At 39.2% G+C, this 19,535-nt stretch overlaps 1 protein-coding gene across 8 annotated transcripts in view; it reads left to right on the plus strand.

Moving 5' to 3' along the window:
- Positions 1-19,535, plus strand: part of MACF1 (microtubule actin crosslinking factor 1) — a 255,446-nt gene that overhangs the window by 137,821 nt on the left and 98,090 nt on the right. For 7 of the 8 annotated variants that reach the window (XM_074305230.1, XM_074305222.1, XM_074305225.1 and 4 more), the window contains 6 exons: positions 808-870; positions 1,654-1,895; positions 4,895-5,024; positions 5,403-5,602; positions 9,534-10,029; positions 12,253-13,724. In XM_074305230.1, the coding sequence (XP_074161331.1) occupies positions 808-870; positions 1,654-1,895; positions 4,895-5,024; positions 5,403-5,602; positions 9,534-10,029; positions 12,253-13,724 (2,603 nt within the window). The remainder of the gene's footprint in view (positions 1-807; positions 871-1,653; positions 1,896-4,894; positions 5,025-5,402; positions 5,603-9,533; positions 10,030-12,252; positions 13,725-19,535) is intronic. The other variant, XM_074305224.1, reaches the window with a different exon arrangement.

Consider the following 19,535-nt stretch of genomic DNA (forward strand, 5'->3'; position numbering starts at 1 on the left):
GTGGTGGAAACAAATTCCTGTACCCTGAAGGAACAGTCTAAGAATAGCCCTCTTTCATAACTTAGCCAAACATGTGCTCCCTTTGCTGTAGTCCCCAGATTAAATTTCCATTCATCAATATTTTTCTAAAGGCCATTGGTTTTAATGAAGAAACCCCTATTGATTCTAAAGAAACTATTGACAGGCAGCATAGTGTAATGGATAGATTGACATTTGTGACAACTTGCTTACCCCAGAAAACTTTAGAAAACTATCAGTTGCAGAAGAGTTGGCAATCTGCATCACTAATGGAAATTTACTCACTAGGAGTTCCTTGATTCAGTGAAATTGTAGATTTTTTTTTTTTACCTAGAAAATTTAATTAGAAAAAACAATCCCATGTAAAATTTGTTTCTCACCTCTTATCACCTCTCTCCTGTAGATTAAAAAAAAAAAAAAAAGAATTTTGCCAGTATATAACATGTGATACTCACTTTTAAAGACATAATTGGTTTGACCTTTATCTGCCTCTTAAGGAACTAGGACAGAAAATAGGAAATAGGGCATATTTGAAATTATGTGATTAAAGAAAGAATCTGACCTAGAAGAAGCTGTTAGGAGAAAGGAATCCAAATGTCCTCCAGAAAGGGTTGTAGATGATTAGTCTCTTTTTTGCCTGGCAGCTGGAATGATCTGTTGCCTTCCATGAGCTCTGTTGTCTTGTGCTATGTTAACCTGTTGGCGCTTTCATTTCATGATGAGTGCAACAGTGTATTGCTCCTAACCGTTTGTCTTGCCCTTTGTTTGTCTTCTTGTCCTTCTGCTCAGGTTCTGTTCCACCCTCTCTAGGAGGCTCTGTAGGCAGTGTAAATGGATACCACACCTGCAAAGGTGAGCTACACCATCATGACAAGCATCTCCTATGTTGGATGTATTAGGGCAGTGTTTGTCTGTGCATGTGTATCTGTTTTCATGGGGCAGAAGAGCTGCTGCCAGGATCTGTATAATGTATGCCAAAAGCAATAATTATTATGATTATAAATCTTCCACCCCTATTTCAGCCAAGCTGGACCCAAATTCCAAGAGAGTGAAATGTATACCTGGTTAGTACGTTAGGCTGGGTAGGTGAGCCAGTTGTGACACTAAGAGTCCTCAAGGAGATAGACCTAAACCTAGAGGTTAAGTGCACCACTGTAACTAGATGACATTCCCACCCTGGATTTCTGAGGCTTCCTTAAAGAGAAAAACAAGCAAAACGTATGAGCTATAGAGGATCTTTAAAGGGCAGCCTCTAAATAGAGGTACAAAAACAGGGATATTTGGCAGTCCTGATAAAGCATTAATATGAACTCTTTTACTTAGTCATTTGGTCCTTTGAGGTCATACAGCTGGATAAATAACCAAGTCTAAAGCCAAGAGGTAGATGAATAGGACCAGTTTTGTTCTGTGTAAGTAAACAGGAAATCCTTAATCTCTACTTGTAACCTGGGAGGGAAATCACACCTGTAGGACTTTAATATCCTAAGTGATATCTAATCCAGAATTGTAGATTTAGAAGAAATGGAATCGACTATATGTTCTATATCATTATACCAGGGTACCACTTAGAAGGGGAGAATAGGCAGCATGCTCAAGGAATTATTACTGATCTGCCTTCTGTTTTTCTGAAACTAGATTTGACGGAAATCCAATGTCACATGTCGGATGTGAGCCAACAGTATGAGAAGCTGGGTGGGGTGCTTCAGGAACGCCGGGATAGCCTGCTGGCCATGCTCAACAGTATGCAGGAAGTTCAGGAGGAGGCAAGCTCTCTATTGCAGTGGCTTGAATCTAAAGAGCAGGCCCTGAAAGCCCTTGATACTTCTTCATCACCAACCAAAACAGAGACAGTGAGAGCCCAAGCTGAATGTAATAAGGTATGGTTCCCATGGCAGTAGAAACAGTATTCTGGATTGCAGAGCACACTTACCTGTTCAGCTAGAACTTTGTCACAGGTTAACAGAGCATTAGTAATGCACTAATGCTGGCTAGGCTTTGGTGAGCAAAGTATTTGATACTAAAGATAAAATATTTTTGGTGAACTTTCTCTTCTTTACATTTGAACTGTATTGTCAAGTTTAGAAACAACATTGATAGAAAGAAATTCACAATATCTTAGCATTGGAAGGAACTTCAGAGACTATTCAGATGAATCTGTACTTGAATATGAATCCCCTCCTACCTTTATAATGAGTCCAAAAAATGTCATTCAGCCTTTGCTTGAATTCTCCAGAGATGAGGAATTCACTGATCTCTGTGAGGCAACCCATTCTATTATTGTTAGACAGCTCCAATGTGAGGTTCATCGTTGTGCTAAATGGAAATCTGTATACTACTAACTTTGTATTTCATAGTCCTAAGTTTTTTCCAAAGGGACCAACAAGAATAAGTTTAACTAATCCTTTTTTTATGTAGAAGCCCTTCAAAAGAGAGTATCTCCCATAATTCTTCTCTTTATCAGTTCTTTTAACCAATCCTTTTATGGATTGATATTGAATACTTGCTCACCCTCTTATTGACACATTTCATATGGTCAGTGTTTAATATCCTTCCTTAATGTAGTACCTATAATTGGGGTACAATATTTTAGATGATCTGACCAGGGAGGAATACAAGGACTGTCACTTTCCTTGCCCTGGATCTTTATTGGACACATTTGCCCATCCATAAAGGAATCTGCCTAATTTTCTGTAAATCACCATAATACTTCTCTAAACTTCTATTTGTGTTATATGTAAATAACAGTTATAATAAATTCATGAGCCCAGAAAACAGGTGAGAGTCATTGTTAAAGGTACAAAGACAAACATATATTAGTAGGAAATATGCTGATGTTGCTCTAAAAAACACAGACAAAGACACACACACACACACACACACACACACACACACACACACACACACACACCCCTTCCTCTTTCCCCTTGCCAGATAATGCTTAAAACTCAAGATTAGTATACTATATTTAGTTTAGTCATTAATATCTTTTTTAGCAGTAGGTCCCATGGCAGTGCTTACAAATAAGAAACTCAGTCTCTGGATTGCTGGGACTTTTAAAAAATTCTCCAAAGATCCAGAGTCGAGGAAGCATTTTGGTTCAAAACAATTTAAAAAAAAATCCTACCATCTATGTTGACATTTGACAGTAAAAATAACGGCATAAAAGATTTTTTTATAATAATTTTTATTTACCAGATATATGCATAGGTAATTTTACAACATTGACAATTGCCAAACCTTTTGTTCCAATTTTTCTCCTCCTTCTCCCATCTCCCAGATGGCAGGTTGACCAGTACATGTTAAATATGTTAAAGTATAAATTCAATAAATAAATTGTATTTAATTTATACAATATATGTATACATGTCCAAACAGTTGTTTTGTGAACAAAAAGAATCAGATTTTGAAATAGTGTACAATTAGCCTGTGAAGGAAATCCAAAATGCAGGCGGACAAAATTAGAGGGATTGGGAATTCTATGTAGTGGTTCATAGTCTTCTCCCAGAGTTCTTTCGCTGGGTGTAGCTGATTCTCTTCATTACTGCTCTATTGGAACTGATTTGGTTCATCTCATTGTTGAAAATGGCCACATCCATCAGAATTAATCATCATATAGTATTGTTGTTGTAGTATACAACGATCTCCTGGTTCTACTCATTTCACTCAGCATTGGTTCATGTAAGTCTCTCCAGGCCTCTCTGTATTCATCCTGCTGGTCATTTCTTACAGAACAATAATAATCCACAACATTCATATGCTACAATTTATTTAGCCATTCTCCAATTATTGGACATCCACTCTATTTCCAGTTTCTAGCCACTACAAAGAGAGCTGCCACAAACATTCTTGCACATACAAGTCCCTTTCCCTTCTTTATGATCTCTTTAGGATATAAGCCCAGTAGTAACACTGCTGGGTCAAAGGGTATGCACAGTCTGATGACTTTTTGAGCATAGTTCTCCAGAATGGCTGGATGTATTCACAATTCCACCAACAATGTATCAGTGTCCCAGTTTTCCCACATCCCCTCCAACATTCTGTATTATCTTTCCCTGTCATTCTAGCCAATCTGACAGGTGGGTAGTAGTATCTCAGAGTTGTCTTAATTTGCATTTCTCTGATTAATAATGACTTGGAGTATCTGCATAAAAGATTTTTTAACATATACCCAGGCAAGTGGCTCAACTGAGCTGATGGGACAGAAAAGGAGAAGCTTTACACAGATGCTAAATAAGTGCCTAGCACACAGAAGGAGGGCTTCCCCTTCCAGTAGATCTGGAAATAAGCATTCCGTCCTCTGCATGTGGAAAACAATCTCAGGGGGCAGCTAAGTGGCGCAGTGGGTAGAGCACCAGCCTTGAATTCAGGAGGACCCGAGTTCAAATTTGGTCTCAGACACTTAACACTTCATAGCTGTGTGACCCTGGGCAAGTCACTTAACCCCAGCCTCAAAAAGAAAAAAAATAATAACAAAATAAAACAATCTCAGGCTTAGAGGAGGCAGCGGGCCTTGTTTCAGAGGAGCATTGTCAAGTAAGGCATCTCGGTGTATCTTTCCCTTTATGCTATGAGTGAGATTCTTTTGCATGTTGGCCTGAGTTAGCTTAAGGCCTTGGGCCCAAAAAATATCAAAGGGAATTTTCTGTGATGAATCTGTACCACAAGGTCATCCAAAGCTATATCTCTTTAATGACATTGTTCTGAGCCCTTTTCTTTTCCATAGGGAAATTTCTGTATCAGGGGTTGTAGGACTCTACCAGCAGAATAATTGTAAAGTCAGGAACAGAGTTCATGTTACTTTACTCCCACTGTCATTTTTTAATATCATACCTAGAAATAGTTTCTTGTCTTATATTGATGGGATTTTTGTTTCTAGGCCTTCTTGGCAGAATTGGAACAGAATTCTCCAAAGATCCACAAAGTCAAGGAAGCATTGGCTGGTTTGTTGAAGAAATATCCTAACTCACAGGAAGCAAAACACTGGAAAGAAATGCAGGAGGAACTCAGTAAGTTATTGCAGAGATTTTATCAAACTTAATTTTTAGGCCCTCCTTACTATTTCTTTAAGGCAAATGTAAAGTGTTTTATGGCACTTACATGCCAGGAATAGGAAAATTTTTGGTTAACTTGTACAGGTAGTCCAAAGAACTGGACAAGGTTTAAGAGAAACCCAAGTGTAACCTACCTCCCTTTATAAAAGGCTTGTCCCATAGCATGAAAGATCATCTTGCTTGGACAAACTAAGAGCATTGACAGTTTGTCCCAATTTGTTTTGCTAAAGAAAAAGTAAAATGATTGATGCTTAGATGTAGTAGGAAGGCAGGAAGAAGCCTGACCACTAAGGGAAAGTACTTCAGTACCAACTTTTCTATTATTTTGTCCAGGCTCCCGGTGGGTGCAGGCCAGTGAAGTGACAGCAGCCAGGCAGCAAAAACTGGAAGAGTCGGCTAACCAGCTAACAAACTTCCAGACTGCAGAGGCCCAGCTTCGGCCTTGGCTAATGGAGAAAGAGCTGATGATGAGTGTTCTGGGGCCTTTGTCCATCGATCCCAACATGTTGAATGCCCAGAAACAACAGGTCCAGGTGAGGTGGAACTAAGGACTGGGAAAGCAGTAGGAATCCATCCTAATGTAGCCATTCAGTCCTGTGCTTATCAGTGCTGGTGATTAGCTCTCAACATGTTATCTTCCTGGGGGTATCCTTATGTTTCTATGAAAAGCAATGAATGCCATAAAAACTCTGGGAGTCACCAGCTAGGAGTAGCATATTGTTTATATGCTTATTTTTTCCCCAAACTCTGCTCCCATCCCTTAGACCAGCCCTCACCATGCCAGCTGGTACAGTGGGTAGAGTCCAAACCCACAATCAGGAGACCAGAACTTCAATCTTGTCTTGGGACCCTGAGCATGGCACTTTATTTCTGTATCCCTCAGTTTCCTCATAAAACAGGGCTAATCATAGTGCCTTTCAGGTTGCTGTGAGAATAAAATGATCTAGAGAACAATATACTCCATATATGTTAGCTATTTATAATTATTATTGGAGCTCTATTATTATTTTATATGTGAGAAAATTAAGGCCCGGTGAGGTTAAGAATCTGAGACTTGAGAAGCTGGATCTGAATCTAGGGTCTCATCCTATAAGGCAGCCAGGTGACACCATAATGGCTTAGAGTCAGGAAGACCTGAGTACAAATTCCATCTCAAACACTTAACAGCTGTGTGACCCTGGGCCAGTCACTTAACTATGTCTGCCTTAGTTTCCTTATCTGCATAATGAGCTGGAGAAAGAAATGGCAAGCCATTCCTGTATCTTTGCCAGGAAAATCTCAAATGGCATCACAAAGAATTGGACGTGATTGGATAAGCAACTCAGTAACAACAACAATCCTGTGGCTACAAAGCCTGTGCCCTTTTCAGTGTACCAGGCCTGTGATCTTAAAAAAGTCACTTTCATTTCTCTGTGCTGATATTTCCTTGTGTCAAATGAGGGAGTGATATCATATGATTTCTAAGATTCCTTCCATCTCTCTGTCTGTGACTCCATAATTCACATTCTGACAATTCTTTTCCAAAAGCTAGGGGAGCAACTAGAACCTTTTCATAGGAATCTCTAGTGAAGGCCTGCTTATCTGTCCTGCAGTACTCTATATGGTATAAGGGGCAAAGATAGGGTGGGGCTGAGTCTTGAAGAAAGGTAGGAGGCAGGGCAAGGAGGGGGAGTGCTCCTTATTGGCAGGGAGTGCTCATGTCACTAGATACTTGAGAGTTTTCTGGAGGGAATCTGAAAAGTAGGTAGGAAGACAGATTGATTGTCAAGGGGATTTTAGTTTTTGATTCTGTGGAGTAATCAGGAACTGTTGAGTATGGGAGGGTGACCTAACAAGATTACTTTGGCAGTTGAGTCTCCACTCATAAACGAGCAGAAACTTAAGGCCAAGACTTGAGGCTGCTGCACTTGTGGGGATGTAAATTGATAAGAGTTGTACCAGGGTGGGAAGATGGAGTGAGTGAAGAGAGGAGATGGAAGGGAAGGAACAGATTAGATATGGGGTGAATTCAAGTAAGGAGACAAAGACTGATAGGTAGCAGGGTTTTAGGTCTGATTGACTGGAAGAAAGATAATAGGGAGGTCTGAGAAAAGAGAGAATATATTGGGAAATTTCTTTTTTTTGGACATGTTGAGTTTGAACTGTCCAACAGGCAGATAGTGATACAAAACTTGAGGTCAGGAGCAAGGTATGAACTGGATAAATGGACCTGAGAATAATCTGTGAGTCCCTGGGAACTGATGAGATCACCAAGAGGATAGTATGGAGAGAAAAAAAGAAAAGAGCCCAGAATAGAGCTCTGTGGTGTATCTGGGGTTAATGGTTGTGATCTAGAAGAAGGTTCAGCAAAGGGGACTGAGAAGGAACAGGAGGGAAGAGAAACAGTAGAATGAGGGCTTAGAGGAGAGAGAATCCAAGAGGAAAGGATAATTTGACAGGTCAAAGGCCACAGAAAGATTGGGAAATATGAAAACTAAGACAAGGTCATAGAGTAGTAAATAAGAGATCATTAGAAGCCAGGATTTAGAAGTGGATTTAGAAGAAAGAAGAGAAAAAGCACCAGTTGTACCTGTCTTTCTTTAAGGATTTAGCCACAAAAGAAAGAGATATGAGATGATAGCTAATGGGAGTGATGGTAGAAACCAGCAAGTGGTTTTTTTTTGTTTTGTCAAAAGAATGGCAGTCAGAGAGTGGTGCAGGGGAAGATAGTGTGGGAAGAGATCAGCTTTCTGTGAATGTCTTAAAAGTCAAGTATATGAGGCAAAGTTCTCATTGAGAAGATTGAGGGAGGAATTGCCATGGGAAAGCTTTGGAATTCAGCAGCTGTGGTGAGTGCAACAGTGAATCCATTAGGGCAGTATAAAAGGGAGGTGATGACCCAGAGAAGTGATGAACCTGAAATACAGACTAAGACATAAAATTTTATACATGGCCAATGTGGGAATTTGTTTTATTTATATGAAAATACTGATTTTATTTTGTATTTATATTTCACAATAATTTTTTTTTTAATAATTATACTACCAACAAAAAAATGTATGTTTTTGGTATACTGAGCTGGAACTTAAAATGCATTTCCCCATAGTAAGTTTTATAAATGGAGAGCTATAATCAAAATATTACTATTAGTATTATTTCAGTGGGGAAAAGTAAGTTATGATTTAAATTATCTTTTTCATGGGAAAATGACTTTTAGAATTTAACTCAATAGTACATTGGAGATGGCCCATGTATATTTAATTGCCAAATTGGCTCTGATTGTAAAAGCTGTAAGAGCTCAGAAGGGAGGACCTATAATAATATCTGCCATTTATATGGTAAGTTAACGTTACAGGTTCAGAGAAGTACTCACCTGAAGTGCTTGTGGTTGCAGATAATGTGATTAAATTCACCTGAGAGTTGCTTAAAGCCTGTGAAGTCACAGGTTCAGTCCCCATTCCTATCTCTTTTAATATGTGCAAAGCACTTTGTATACATTACTTCATTTGTACCTCAAAACAATCTTTAGTAATAACACAACAGACATTAATAATCTTCATTTTACAGATGAGGAAACTAAAGCTCAGGGAGGTTGTGTCTTACTGCTGGTTATGCAGCTACTAAGAGTCAGGGGCAGGATTTTTGCTTTGGACTCAATGACTTTGTCTAGTACTTTAGCCATTGGTCTCCTTACTTCCAAAAACATATTCTGGTTTGTTTTTTCACAGGACCATATGTCAGTACTGAAGAGAAAATAATTCACAGAGCAAACTCTTTAAGTCCACTGCATGTCTCTGCATATTCTGTTTCAGTTTATGGTAAAGGAATTTGAAGCTCGCAGGCCACAGCATGAGCAGCTGAACCATGCAGTTCAGGGCATCCTGCCTGGCCCTGGAGATGTTTCTCCATCCACGAGCCAAATGAAGTTTTCCCTCCTTATGTATGATTCTGGTCATGGACAAGAATCTTTAAAGTTTATAGGATTATAAATTAAGAAGAGCAAGAATGTTTTAAGGTGTCATAAGTTCTAATCCCCTCATTCACAGAAAAGGAAACTGAGGCCCAGAAAATAAGCATCTAAGATCACAGAAGGAGTAAGTGACAAAATCAGGATTTGAATTTGGTCCCTTGAGTCCTCTAATATTTTTTCTTTGCCTTTTCTATGAGTTTGAGAGATCAAGCTTCTTCATCTCTCTGTATGTATCCCTTAGTGACTGTTGCTCAGCAGAGAGAACAAATAAGGAAGAGAAGTGAAATGGAGAGAGCTTTAGAAAACAAGTTTTTATAAATAGCAGTGCTTCTTCCCCAACCCCTTGCCTTACTTCACACACCTCTCTGGCATAGTAGCCCAGTCCATATTGTTTTCTTGTTTATTTCCAAAGACACTGGCAATTGTTTGGAGAAATCTTAAAGCCAGCTTTATTTTGACACTGTTTTTAGATCTGTCTTTTCTGCCTAAACAATTCAATGTTATTTTTGTTTCAGTTTATGCTAAAGGAATTTGAAGCTCGCAGACCACAGCATGAGCAGCTGAACCAAGCAGCTCAGGGCATCCTGACTGGCCCTGGAGATGTCTCCCCATCCTCTAGCCAAGTACAGGAAGAACTCCAAAGTATCAATCACAAATGGGTCCAGCTGACAGATAGGCTCAACTCCCGGTCCAACCAGATTGACCAAGCTCTCATCAAAAGTACTCAGTATCAGGAGCTGCTCCAGAACTTATCTGAAAGAGTAAAGGCTGTTGGACAACGACTAAATGGCCAGTCAGCTATCAGTACTCAGCCTGATGCTGTGAAACAGCAGCTGGAAGAGACAAGTGAGATTCGGTCTGACCTGGAACAACTGGATCATGAGATCACTGAGGCCCAAACGCTGTGTGATGAACTGTCCACTTTCATAGGGGAGCAGTACCTCAAGGATGAGCTGAGGAAGCGGCTAGAGACAGTTGCTCTTCCTCTTAAGGGCTTAGAAGACCTCGCAGGTGAGATACTGTCAGGAACATCTTCTGATGTCAGAAAATGTGTTTTTTTCCTAGGCCCCAGGAATATAAGATATGTTCATTTCAGAAGGGAATTTCTTCATCTCTGAAATGAAGGTTCCCTCCATCTGTGTCATTCTTATCCAAGATCAGAACACTGGCTTTAGAATTCTAGGATCAAAGATTTTAGAGCCGGAAGAGACTTTTGATGTCATGTGCTTCATCCTCTTCATTCAGATAAGAAAACTGAGGTCCAGAGATTGTGTCATGAATCGGGATCACCAAAGTAGTAAATGACAAATTCAGGATTGGAAACTCAGGCCCTCTGATTGAGTAAGCTAGCTGATGAGTGGGTAGAAGACCTAAGTTCAAATTTGGCCTCAAATACTTCCTAGCTATGTACTTCTGGATAACTTGTTTGCCCCAGTTTCCTTTTTTAAAAGCAAGAACAACAGGGGGCAGCTAGGTAGTGAAGTCAGAGGATCTGAGTTCAAATATGTCCTCAGACACTTAACACGTCCTAGCTGTGTGATCCTAAGCAAGTCACTTAACCCTAATTGCCAAAGCAAAAAAAAACAATAATAACTCCTACTTTGGCAGGGTTATTGTGAGGCTCAAATGAGATAATTATAAAGTGTTTAGCACAATGCCTGGCACCTAATAAATTCTATAAATGTTAACTGTTATCATTATTATCCAATGGAGGACTACCAAAGTGATGGATGGCCTCAAAATTATGCTTAACAATAATAATGATGGTGATAATGATCATGATAACAATACTAGGAGCTAGTATTTATATAGTTAGTGCTTTAAAGTTTGCAAAGCACTTTAGATATATTGTCTTATTTTATCCTTGAAATTACTCTGGAAAGTTGGTGCCATAATTAACTCCATTTACAGATGAAGAAACTGAGATAGATAATAGTGTTGGAGTGATTTGTCCAGACTCACCTAGTTAAGTCAGTTTCTGAAGCCAAATTTGAGTTCAGGATTTTCTCATTCTAATTCCAATGCTCTATGAGCATCAACTGAAGGAAATGAGAATGTTTAATCTGTAGAAGTGAAGACTATGGGATTATGGGATATAACTATCTTTAAATATTCAGAGAATTGTTTCATGGAAGAGGGATAGAGTTATTCTGCTTAGACTTAGAAGGAAGAACTAGGAACAATTAGAATTTACAAACAGTTATATGTAGACTGGATATAAGGAACAACTTCCTAAAAATGAGAGGTATCCATAAGTGGAATGGGCCTCTTCAGGAGGCAATAGGCCCCATCCTGCTAGAATATAGAAAGAATTCTTCTCCAAACGTGGTTGTACCAAATGGCCCTTAAGGTATGCCTTCTGAATATGATATCAATGTGATTCTGGTATTTCCTGAATTCCTTCTTGGAGGAGGGTTGACTAAACAACTCTTTCCCAGTGGTCCTAGATATGGTACATTTACTACAGTTATTCTACCTTAAAACTAAGCCCCATCAACATAAGAGACTATTTATGGAGGTATAGTTAGACTTTAAAAACTTTTATAAACCTTATAAGCAATGTACAAATGGGTATCATTATTATTAGAAAAGCAATGCTAAGTTTTAGGTTTATCATCAGAAGACTAGATTTTGAATTCAGGTGATATTGCCTATGTGATTTTAGACAAACCACTCCTCTAAGTTTTTCTTGTTTAAAAAAAATTTTTTTTTTGCTAGGCTAGTTGATTTTTCTAAAATTTCTTTCACTTCTAAATTTTATGTACCCACAAATGTACTTTTAGCAGTCAAGATAAGAGACTTAATGCTCCTAGAATTGTTCATCATACCCTCCTCTCCCATTCATATAAATTTATCTTCTCTCACACACATTGATGGGTACAAAGCATCACCAGGACACTTAGCTCCCCTCCCCCACCTTGGCAATTGGAGCTAAATGACTTGCCTAGGGTCACACAACCAGTATGTGCTAAGTGTCTGAGATCAGATTTGAACTCAGATACTCCTTACTTCAAGGCTGGTACCCTGTCCACTGAATCAACTAGCTGCCCCAGGACTCTTCTCTTTAGGCAGTGCTAGGGCTATAGTCTGAAATCAGGACTTTGTTCTAAACCTATTGCTTTTTTCTTGGGAAAATTCAAATACCATTTAGGTTCATTAGATTAGAACTTTTACACTCAGCAGACTTATTTAAAATATCTTCCACAGCCTTGAGTAACTTAAATTTCATTTCAGCTGATCGCATGAACAGACTGCAAACAGCCCTTGCCAGCACCCAGCAATTCCAGCAAATGTTTGATGAGCTGAGAACCTGGCTGGACCACAAACAAAGTCAGCAGGCGAAGACCTCCCTGATCTCAGCCAAGTCAGACCGGCTGCACCATCAGCTTCAGGAACAAGAGGAGTTTCAGAAGAGCCTGAAGCAGCATAGTGGCTCCTATGAAGTCATCCTGGCCGAGGGAGAATCTCTGCTTCTTTCTGTGCATCCTGGGCAAGAGAAGACCACTTTGCAAAGTCGGCTGGCTGATCTCAAAAGCCACTGGGAGGAGCTTAATAAAAAGGCGGCAGACAGACACTCCAGGCTCAAAGACTGCATGCAGAAGGCCCAGAAATACCAGTGGCACGTGGAAGACCTTGTCCCATGGATAGAGGATTGCAAGTCCAAAATGTCTGACCTAAAGGTGACCCTAGATCCAGTCCAGTTAGAGTCTCATCTTTTAAGGTCCAAGGCCATGCTGACTGATGTAGAAAAGCGGCGATCCCTGCTAGAGATATTAAACAATGCTGCTGACATTCTCATTAACTCTTCTCAGACAGATGAAGATGATATCCGAGATGAAAAGGCGGGGATCAATCAAAACATGGATGCGATCACAGAAGAACTGCAAGCCAAAATGGGATCCCTTGAAGAAATGACTCAGAGGCTCAAAGAGTTTCAAGATAACTTTAAGAACATTGAAAAGAAACTCGATGGGGCCAAACACCAGCTTGAGATCTTTGATGCCTTGGGTCCCCAAGCCTGCAGTAATAAGAACCTGGAAAAGCTGAGAACTCAACAGGAAGTGCTGCAGTCCTTGGAGCCACAGGTTGACTATCTCAAGAACTTCACTCAGGGTCTGGTGGCAGATGCCCCACAGGGGTCTGATGCTTCCCAACTTCTACACCAAGCTGAAGTCACTGAACAAGACTTTAGGGATGTCAAAGAAAGAGTGAACAACAGCTTTATTTCAATGGAAAACAAGCTTGAGGGCATTGGCCAGTTCCATTGTCGGGTCAGAGAGATGTTCTCTCAGCTGGCTGACCTAGATGATGAACTCGATAGCATGCATGCCATTGGCAGAGACATTGATAGCCTCCAGTCCCAAATTGAAGATGTTCGTCTATTCCTCAGCAAAATTCAGGGCCTGAAATCAGACATTGAGGCATCTGAAGGAGAGTGTCGACAAATGCTAGAAGAAGAAGGAAGTCTAGACTTGTTAGGACTTAAGAGAGAACTGGAAGCCTTGAACAAACAATGTGGCAAACTCACAGAGAGGGGCAAAACCCGCCAGGAGCAGCTAGAGCTGACCTTGGCCAGAGTAGGAGACTTCTACAGCAAGCTAAAAGAGCTCACCGACATGACCACTGCAGCAGAGGAGGGGGAAGCCCTTCAGTGGGTGGTAGGGACTGAAGTAGACACCATCAACCAACAACTGGCAGATTTTAAAGTAAGTGAAATGTTGAGTTTTTTAAACCCCCCCCCCTTTTTTTTTTTTAAATCTTATCTTTTAGTTATTTGAACAATCTTTTCCTTCTTTGTATCAAGATCCTAATACCAGTTAGAAACTGACTATAGAGAAATTAAGTATTTTCTGGAAAGCCTTCTGCTTCTCCCTGCCTCTTACTACCAAGCCATATTATAAAAAAGACAAAATTCCTCCAGGAGTTTTAAGTGGTACATGAGGGAGTTGGCTGTTCTCCTAAATTGGAAGCTTAATGTGAGTCAGTAATGTGATGTGGCATCCAAAAAACCTAATAGTTTCAGTTTAAGTGCACCATTGTGCCTGGACCGCAGGAGGTAAGAGTCCCTCTGACCTCTGTTCCGTCAGAGCACTTTGAGGAATTTTATCCTGACTCAGGTACGTTTAAGGAAGGAGACTGGCAAGCTGGAGAGCAGCCAGAGAAAGGTGACCAGGAAAGTGAGGGTTTTCAAGATCATGGCATTTGGGGTTAGTTTAAGGAATTGGCAAGGTCTTTACCCTGACTAAGAAAGCAGACATTATCTTCAAGCATTGTTAGTGTTATGGCATGGAAGAAGTATTTGACATGTTCTGCTTGACCTCAGAAGCCCAACAAAGAGCAATAGGGTGAAGATAAACTTCTTAGGGCCAAGAGTGAAAAGGGCTGCCTCAGGATTTGGTGAGTTCCCTCTCACCAAGAGACCTGTAAAAAGCCATATGATGACTTAATGGAGTTGATCACTAAAGGATTACACTGAATAGCCTTTGGTGTTCTTTTCTGCCCTAAGACTGATTCTGTTTTCTTTTCTTTATCTCTAACCAACTCTGGATTTAGGATCTCTTAAATCCAGTTTGAAGTTCTTGTTAAGTTCTAAGTCTTATCTCTTATTTCAGTGATTATTTATAAAAGCCGGTGATTTGCCTTTTGATTTTATAACTTGAAATGAGAGATCAGCTAGTTTTCTTACAGGAATGACTGTTTCCTTGGGCACTTTGGTCCTTTGCTGTAATTGGTGAACAGCTTTTGTAAACTTCAGTAAGAAAGTAGGGGAAATTAGACTGCTCTCTAATGCCACACTGAATATGGAAAGCTTTGATTTAGAAAGCCCCTTCCTTTGGACCTGGCTATTAATCTGCGTTGTGTCTATGTGGGATTTTTGCAGTGAATGAATTTCTGTCTCTGTTTATGCCTTGGCTGATTGATAATACTGCTATCTTCTTCCAAGTGAGCATTATAACATGAGAGATCTTGTTCACTAGGGTCTCACTTCTGTCCCCCAGCTAGTGGCTCCTCCAGTTAACACTTCTCATATCACATCCCTTCAAGTCCCCTTCCTGACTGGTGGGTTGTCTCTATTATTATAACTCCAAAGAAAATAAAGGCATGCCCAGCTGAAGGATTGGACGGTTGGACTTGGGAAAGCTACACCTCGCTAGTGAGCAGACAGCTAGCAGATGTTTTTGTAAAGGATTGTGTGTGTGTGTGTGTGTGTGTGTGTGCGCGTGCGCACGTGTGTGTGCGCGTGCGCACGTGTGTGTGCATGTGTCCCTATCCTTATACTACCTTGTGAATGCCTTGAGGTCAGACACTGTATGTATTAAACCTTTGTATTTTGTCTGGAGGAGGCGCAGTACTAGGCAACTCAGTGCAGTAAAATCCAACAAATGTTAATTGTTCTCCTATTAATCCTGTTTAGGACAGCAAGGAAGATCTGAATTCAAATAAGATTTCAGACACTTAGTATCTTTGTGACCCTGGGCAAATGATTTAACTTCCCCAAGTCTTAGTCCTCATCTAATATCTGCAGATATTATTTGTACTCCATTCTTCATAGGATTATTTTGAAGAACATAGTTATAAATTTTAAATTGCTATATTAACCAAACAAGGCTCCTTTTTTTACTTTTAGATTCACAACTATATTCTGGAGTATTAGTAATATTAAAGTCAGTAGTAGTAACTTTAAAAGGTAGAAAGCACTTCTATTAAGGTTGCAGGAAAGGCCTATTGTAGGTCTTAAGTTTGGGATTATTCCTGGTTTTGAGGCTTAAATTATCTTTTCTCTCAGAAGACATAGTCTTGTTGGCCAGGAACAGGACACAAATGCAAGGGAAGACAGTCTCTCTCCTAGGTAAGAACAAAAATGTCTTAAGACAGTGAAAAATAAGGGTGAAATAAATGGTATTTCTTTTCAGTAAATGAACAAATAAGAAATACTTCGAATTTAGTAGGAATTTAAGGCCATTTGAGGTCTTCAAATCTCCTCCTAGTCAGTCACTGCCCAGTTCATATTGAGCTCATGGGAAGTTAGAACAATGAAAGGAGTGTGGATGGGGGAATACATGTATGTCAATCCTCATGGACCTCTAGAAAATGAATGAAAGGAAGTTTTTCCTGGGTCCATTCTGAGAACTGAGTCACAGTGTTTTGATTCATTTTCATTACATGAAGATCTAATTCTTTAGTTAATGAATTTTAGTTAGCAACTTATTCTTCCTCCACACCAAGATCATAAAATATGATTCCTGCTTTGAGTTTCTAATTAATGTTTATTATTGTTATTATTATAGCTTTTTATTTCAAGATATATGCATGGGTAATTTTTCAGCATTGACAATTGTAAAATCTTTTTGTTTCAATTTTTCCCCTCCTTCCCCCCTCCCCAGATACATGTTAAATATGTTAAAGTATAACTAACTAATGTTTTTAATGGAATGGAATAGAACTGGGATACAAACATCAAGTCCAATATTAGCTTTGAGATTTCACCATCTTTTTTTTTTTTTTTTTTAATGAGGATCAGGACCTCAGAATTGAATCAATCTTAAATGGGAGAAGATCTACATATATTGGATCAGAAATCCCCGAATCTGAGGTTACCAGACTAGCCCCATGTAAAATCAATTTTTAGAGTCTTGTTTAACTTGGGACAACCCTTTATTTTGGTCCCCCTTCACACACACTTGCTGAATTGATTTAAAGCCATGGAGCAATGCTAGTAAATCCCTGAAGTCATGAAATACCTTTCAAAAGCTTAATAGTTCGGTGGGAAGAACTATTTCCTTTTCAGAGACGGAAAAAACTGAAAACTCATTATCTCTGAAACAGGCATTTTCCCACGTTGTTGCAGCATAACCACTGGGATCTAGACATCAGATCTGCTTGATGGTGAAATGTTGCATAGAATTTTTAGAGTTTGAAGGGATCTCATAGGTCATAAAGCCTACCTCCTCATATTATAGATGAAGAAACTGAGACCCATAAAGATTAGGCAACTTGCCACAAAGATTCGAATTGGACAGGATGGGGATTACAACTCAGGTCTTCTGATTCCAAATCTAGTGCCATTTCTCCCATACCACACTGCTTTCTTCACTCTGAATAGGCCATGACTCCCCCCCAGATCTTCTTATAGCCTATGTCTGCTAAGTCAACTTACTCTTTATAGAATAAAAGAACCATTTCAGAAACCTCAAATGAGGATATTGAATATTTATCTATCTTGAATCTGCTACCAAAATAATTGAGTGATTATAATCCTTCCTTGCTTAAATAACTTTAGTGGTTCCCCTCTGGGTAGACAACAAAAAAAGACATTAGCTTAGTGCATCATATAAAGCCTTTTACAATTTGGCTCCACCTTTTCTTCCCAGAATTAATTGATATGATACCCTTTTATATACTATGGCCCAAATTATACTGTCCCTTGTACTCTCATCTTGTCTTGTCCCTTCTTGCCTCAGTTCAGTCATACACACCATAAGTCATGCCCCTAGAAAAGACTTCTGCCTTCTCTTTGCATCTTCCTCCAAGATCCAGTTCAAGTGACAACTTCCAAGTAACTCTCACCAACTTCTACTTCCCTTGTTTTATCACTTTCACATGGCTGAGTCCATAGTGGAAGTAATTTCTTCCTTCCCAGATTTCTCCTGTGCCCCATCAATTTTATCTTGGCATCATATTTATTTGTATATGTATCTTAATTCGCACCTTGGTAAAATGTGAAGTTCTTAAGGGCAGAAACTATAATTTTATCATTATATACCAAACATAGGGCCTCATGTGTACTCTGTTGTTGAATAGGAAAAAAAAAAAAAACAGATTGAATAGTGAAAAGACCATTTGATTTCAAGGCAGAGGACTTGAATTTAAATCCCAACTTTTTTTTTTTTTTTTTTCTGCTTTTGTGATCTTGGTCACTTCCCCTAGACACTCAATTTTCTCATCATCAATAATAAGACAGCTGAATGATGTAATAGATAGATTATTGTGTCTAAAGTCAGGAATACCTGAATTCAAATTCAGCTTCAGACAGTTACCAACTGTGTGAATCCTGCCTTGGTTTGTCCAACTGTAAAATGAAAATAACAACAATAATAATACCTAACTCCCAAGATAGTTGTAAGTATCAAATGAGATAATTTTGAAAGCACTTAGCATAGTGCTTGGCACATAGAGGTACTATATAAATGCTAGCTGTTAATAATAATAATAATAATTTGTGAAATTATTTTCCAAACCAAAGTTGAAAGCCCAGTCTCTGGGCTTGCTGAAGGAAAGGAACTTTTGGTATACAAAGGGATCTTATTTTCTTACAGCTTATGTGTCAGAAGAGTGTGCCTAGGATGACTTTTCCTGAGAAGAGTAGGGAAAAGACTCCAGGTTTGTGTAAGAAATTGAGCCAAATTGTAATAATAAAAAAGTAATTCTTACTGTGGAATTTCCCTAGGCTGATACTGCTCCATCTAGAGCTTAAATTATCAGACCTCAATTCCTATCAGAGATATCTCAATTTCCAATCTCATGTGATCCATTAGGGCCTCTAAGTTAGTAACCCTTTTTGAAGTTTTTGAGTCAGCCATATGTATAAACCCCAATGTTCTGGTCAGAGTAGAAATACTTTGTGAAGGGAGATCAAGCTTCAAGACTCCTGGTATTCTTATTCCGATGCCCTGGAGGGCATTTCTGTCTCCTGAAGGAAGACAGTCTGACCAACACCCTGAGGAGTCTTGTCTAGTTCAAAGAATTTTGAGCTGGCTGAGATCCTTGAGATCATCCATTCTGATGTAGTTCCCTCCCTTTAGAGTTGAGAAAACTGAGTCTCTGTAAAAGTAAGGGGCTCATCCAAATGTGCAAAGCCAGTGGTTAAACCTGTATCTTTTGGGCTCTTTTCCATTTCCTCTTTCTCCCACCTTCAGGCTTTCCTGCATTAAAACCCCAATCCCTAGTCACACCTGTCACTTCATTTTCTTTTCTTGTAATTAAGCCATAGAGCCAAAGAACCACAAAAGAGTTCTTTGAATACAGCCCTTTCATTTTATATATAGGGAAATTGAGGCCCAGAGAAAAGAAAGAACTCATTCCAAGAATATACAACTGGTAAATCATGTCATATTTCCTGATTTCCAGGCATGTTATTTTCCCACTGTTTTTTACTCCTGAATTTTCTCCTCCTTCAAAGTATTCTTTGAAGCCAAAATTTAACAAAGATGAGATTACAAATACTTCCATCTCCTTTTATGCTACTTGGAAGACAAGGCTGCATGAGGACTTATCTCAGAGTCAGAGAAGCTTAGAGCTACAAGTGACCTCAGAGAGAAGTCACTATATTGCCTATGAGACCCTGATCTTTAAGAAAAAGAGGCTGAAGTGATGCTGACAAAGTGGTGCTCCTAGTCTGCAAAGGGACATTTTTTTAAGGCTTTTAAAATTATTTTTAATGAAGAAAATACCAGAAAAATCACAAGGTACAATATGGATTATTTCTAAGTTAGATATTTCATGGACTGCCTTGGCCA

This window comes from Sminthopsis crassicaudata, chromosome 3, assembly GCF_048593235.1.
Source record: "Sminthopsis crassicaudata isolate SCR6 chromosome 3, ASM4859323v1, whole genome shotgun sequence".
Classification (NCBI taxonomy): Eukaryota; Metazoa; Chordata; class Mammalia; order Dasyuromorphia; family Dasyuridae; genus Sminthopsis; species Sminthopsis crassicaudata.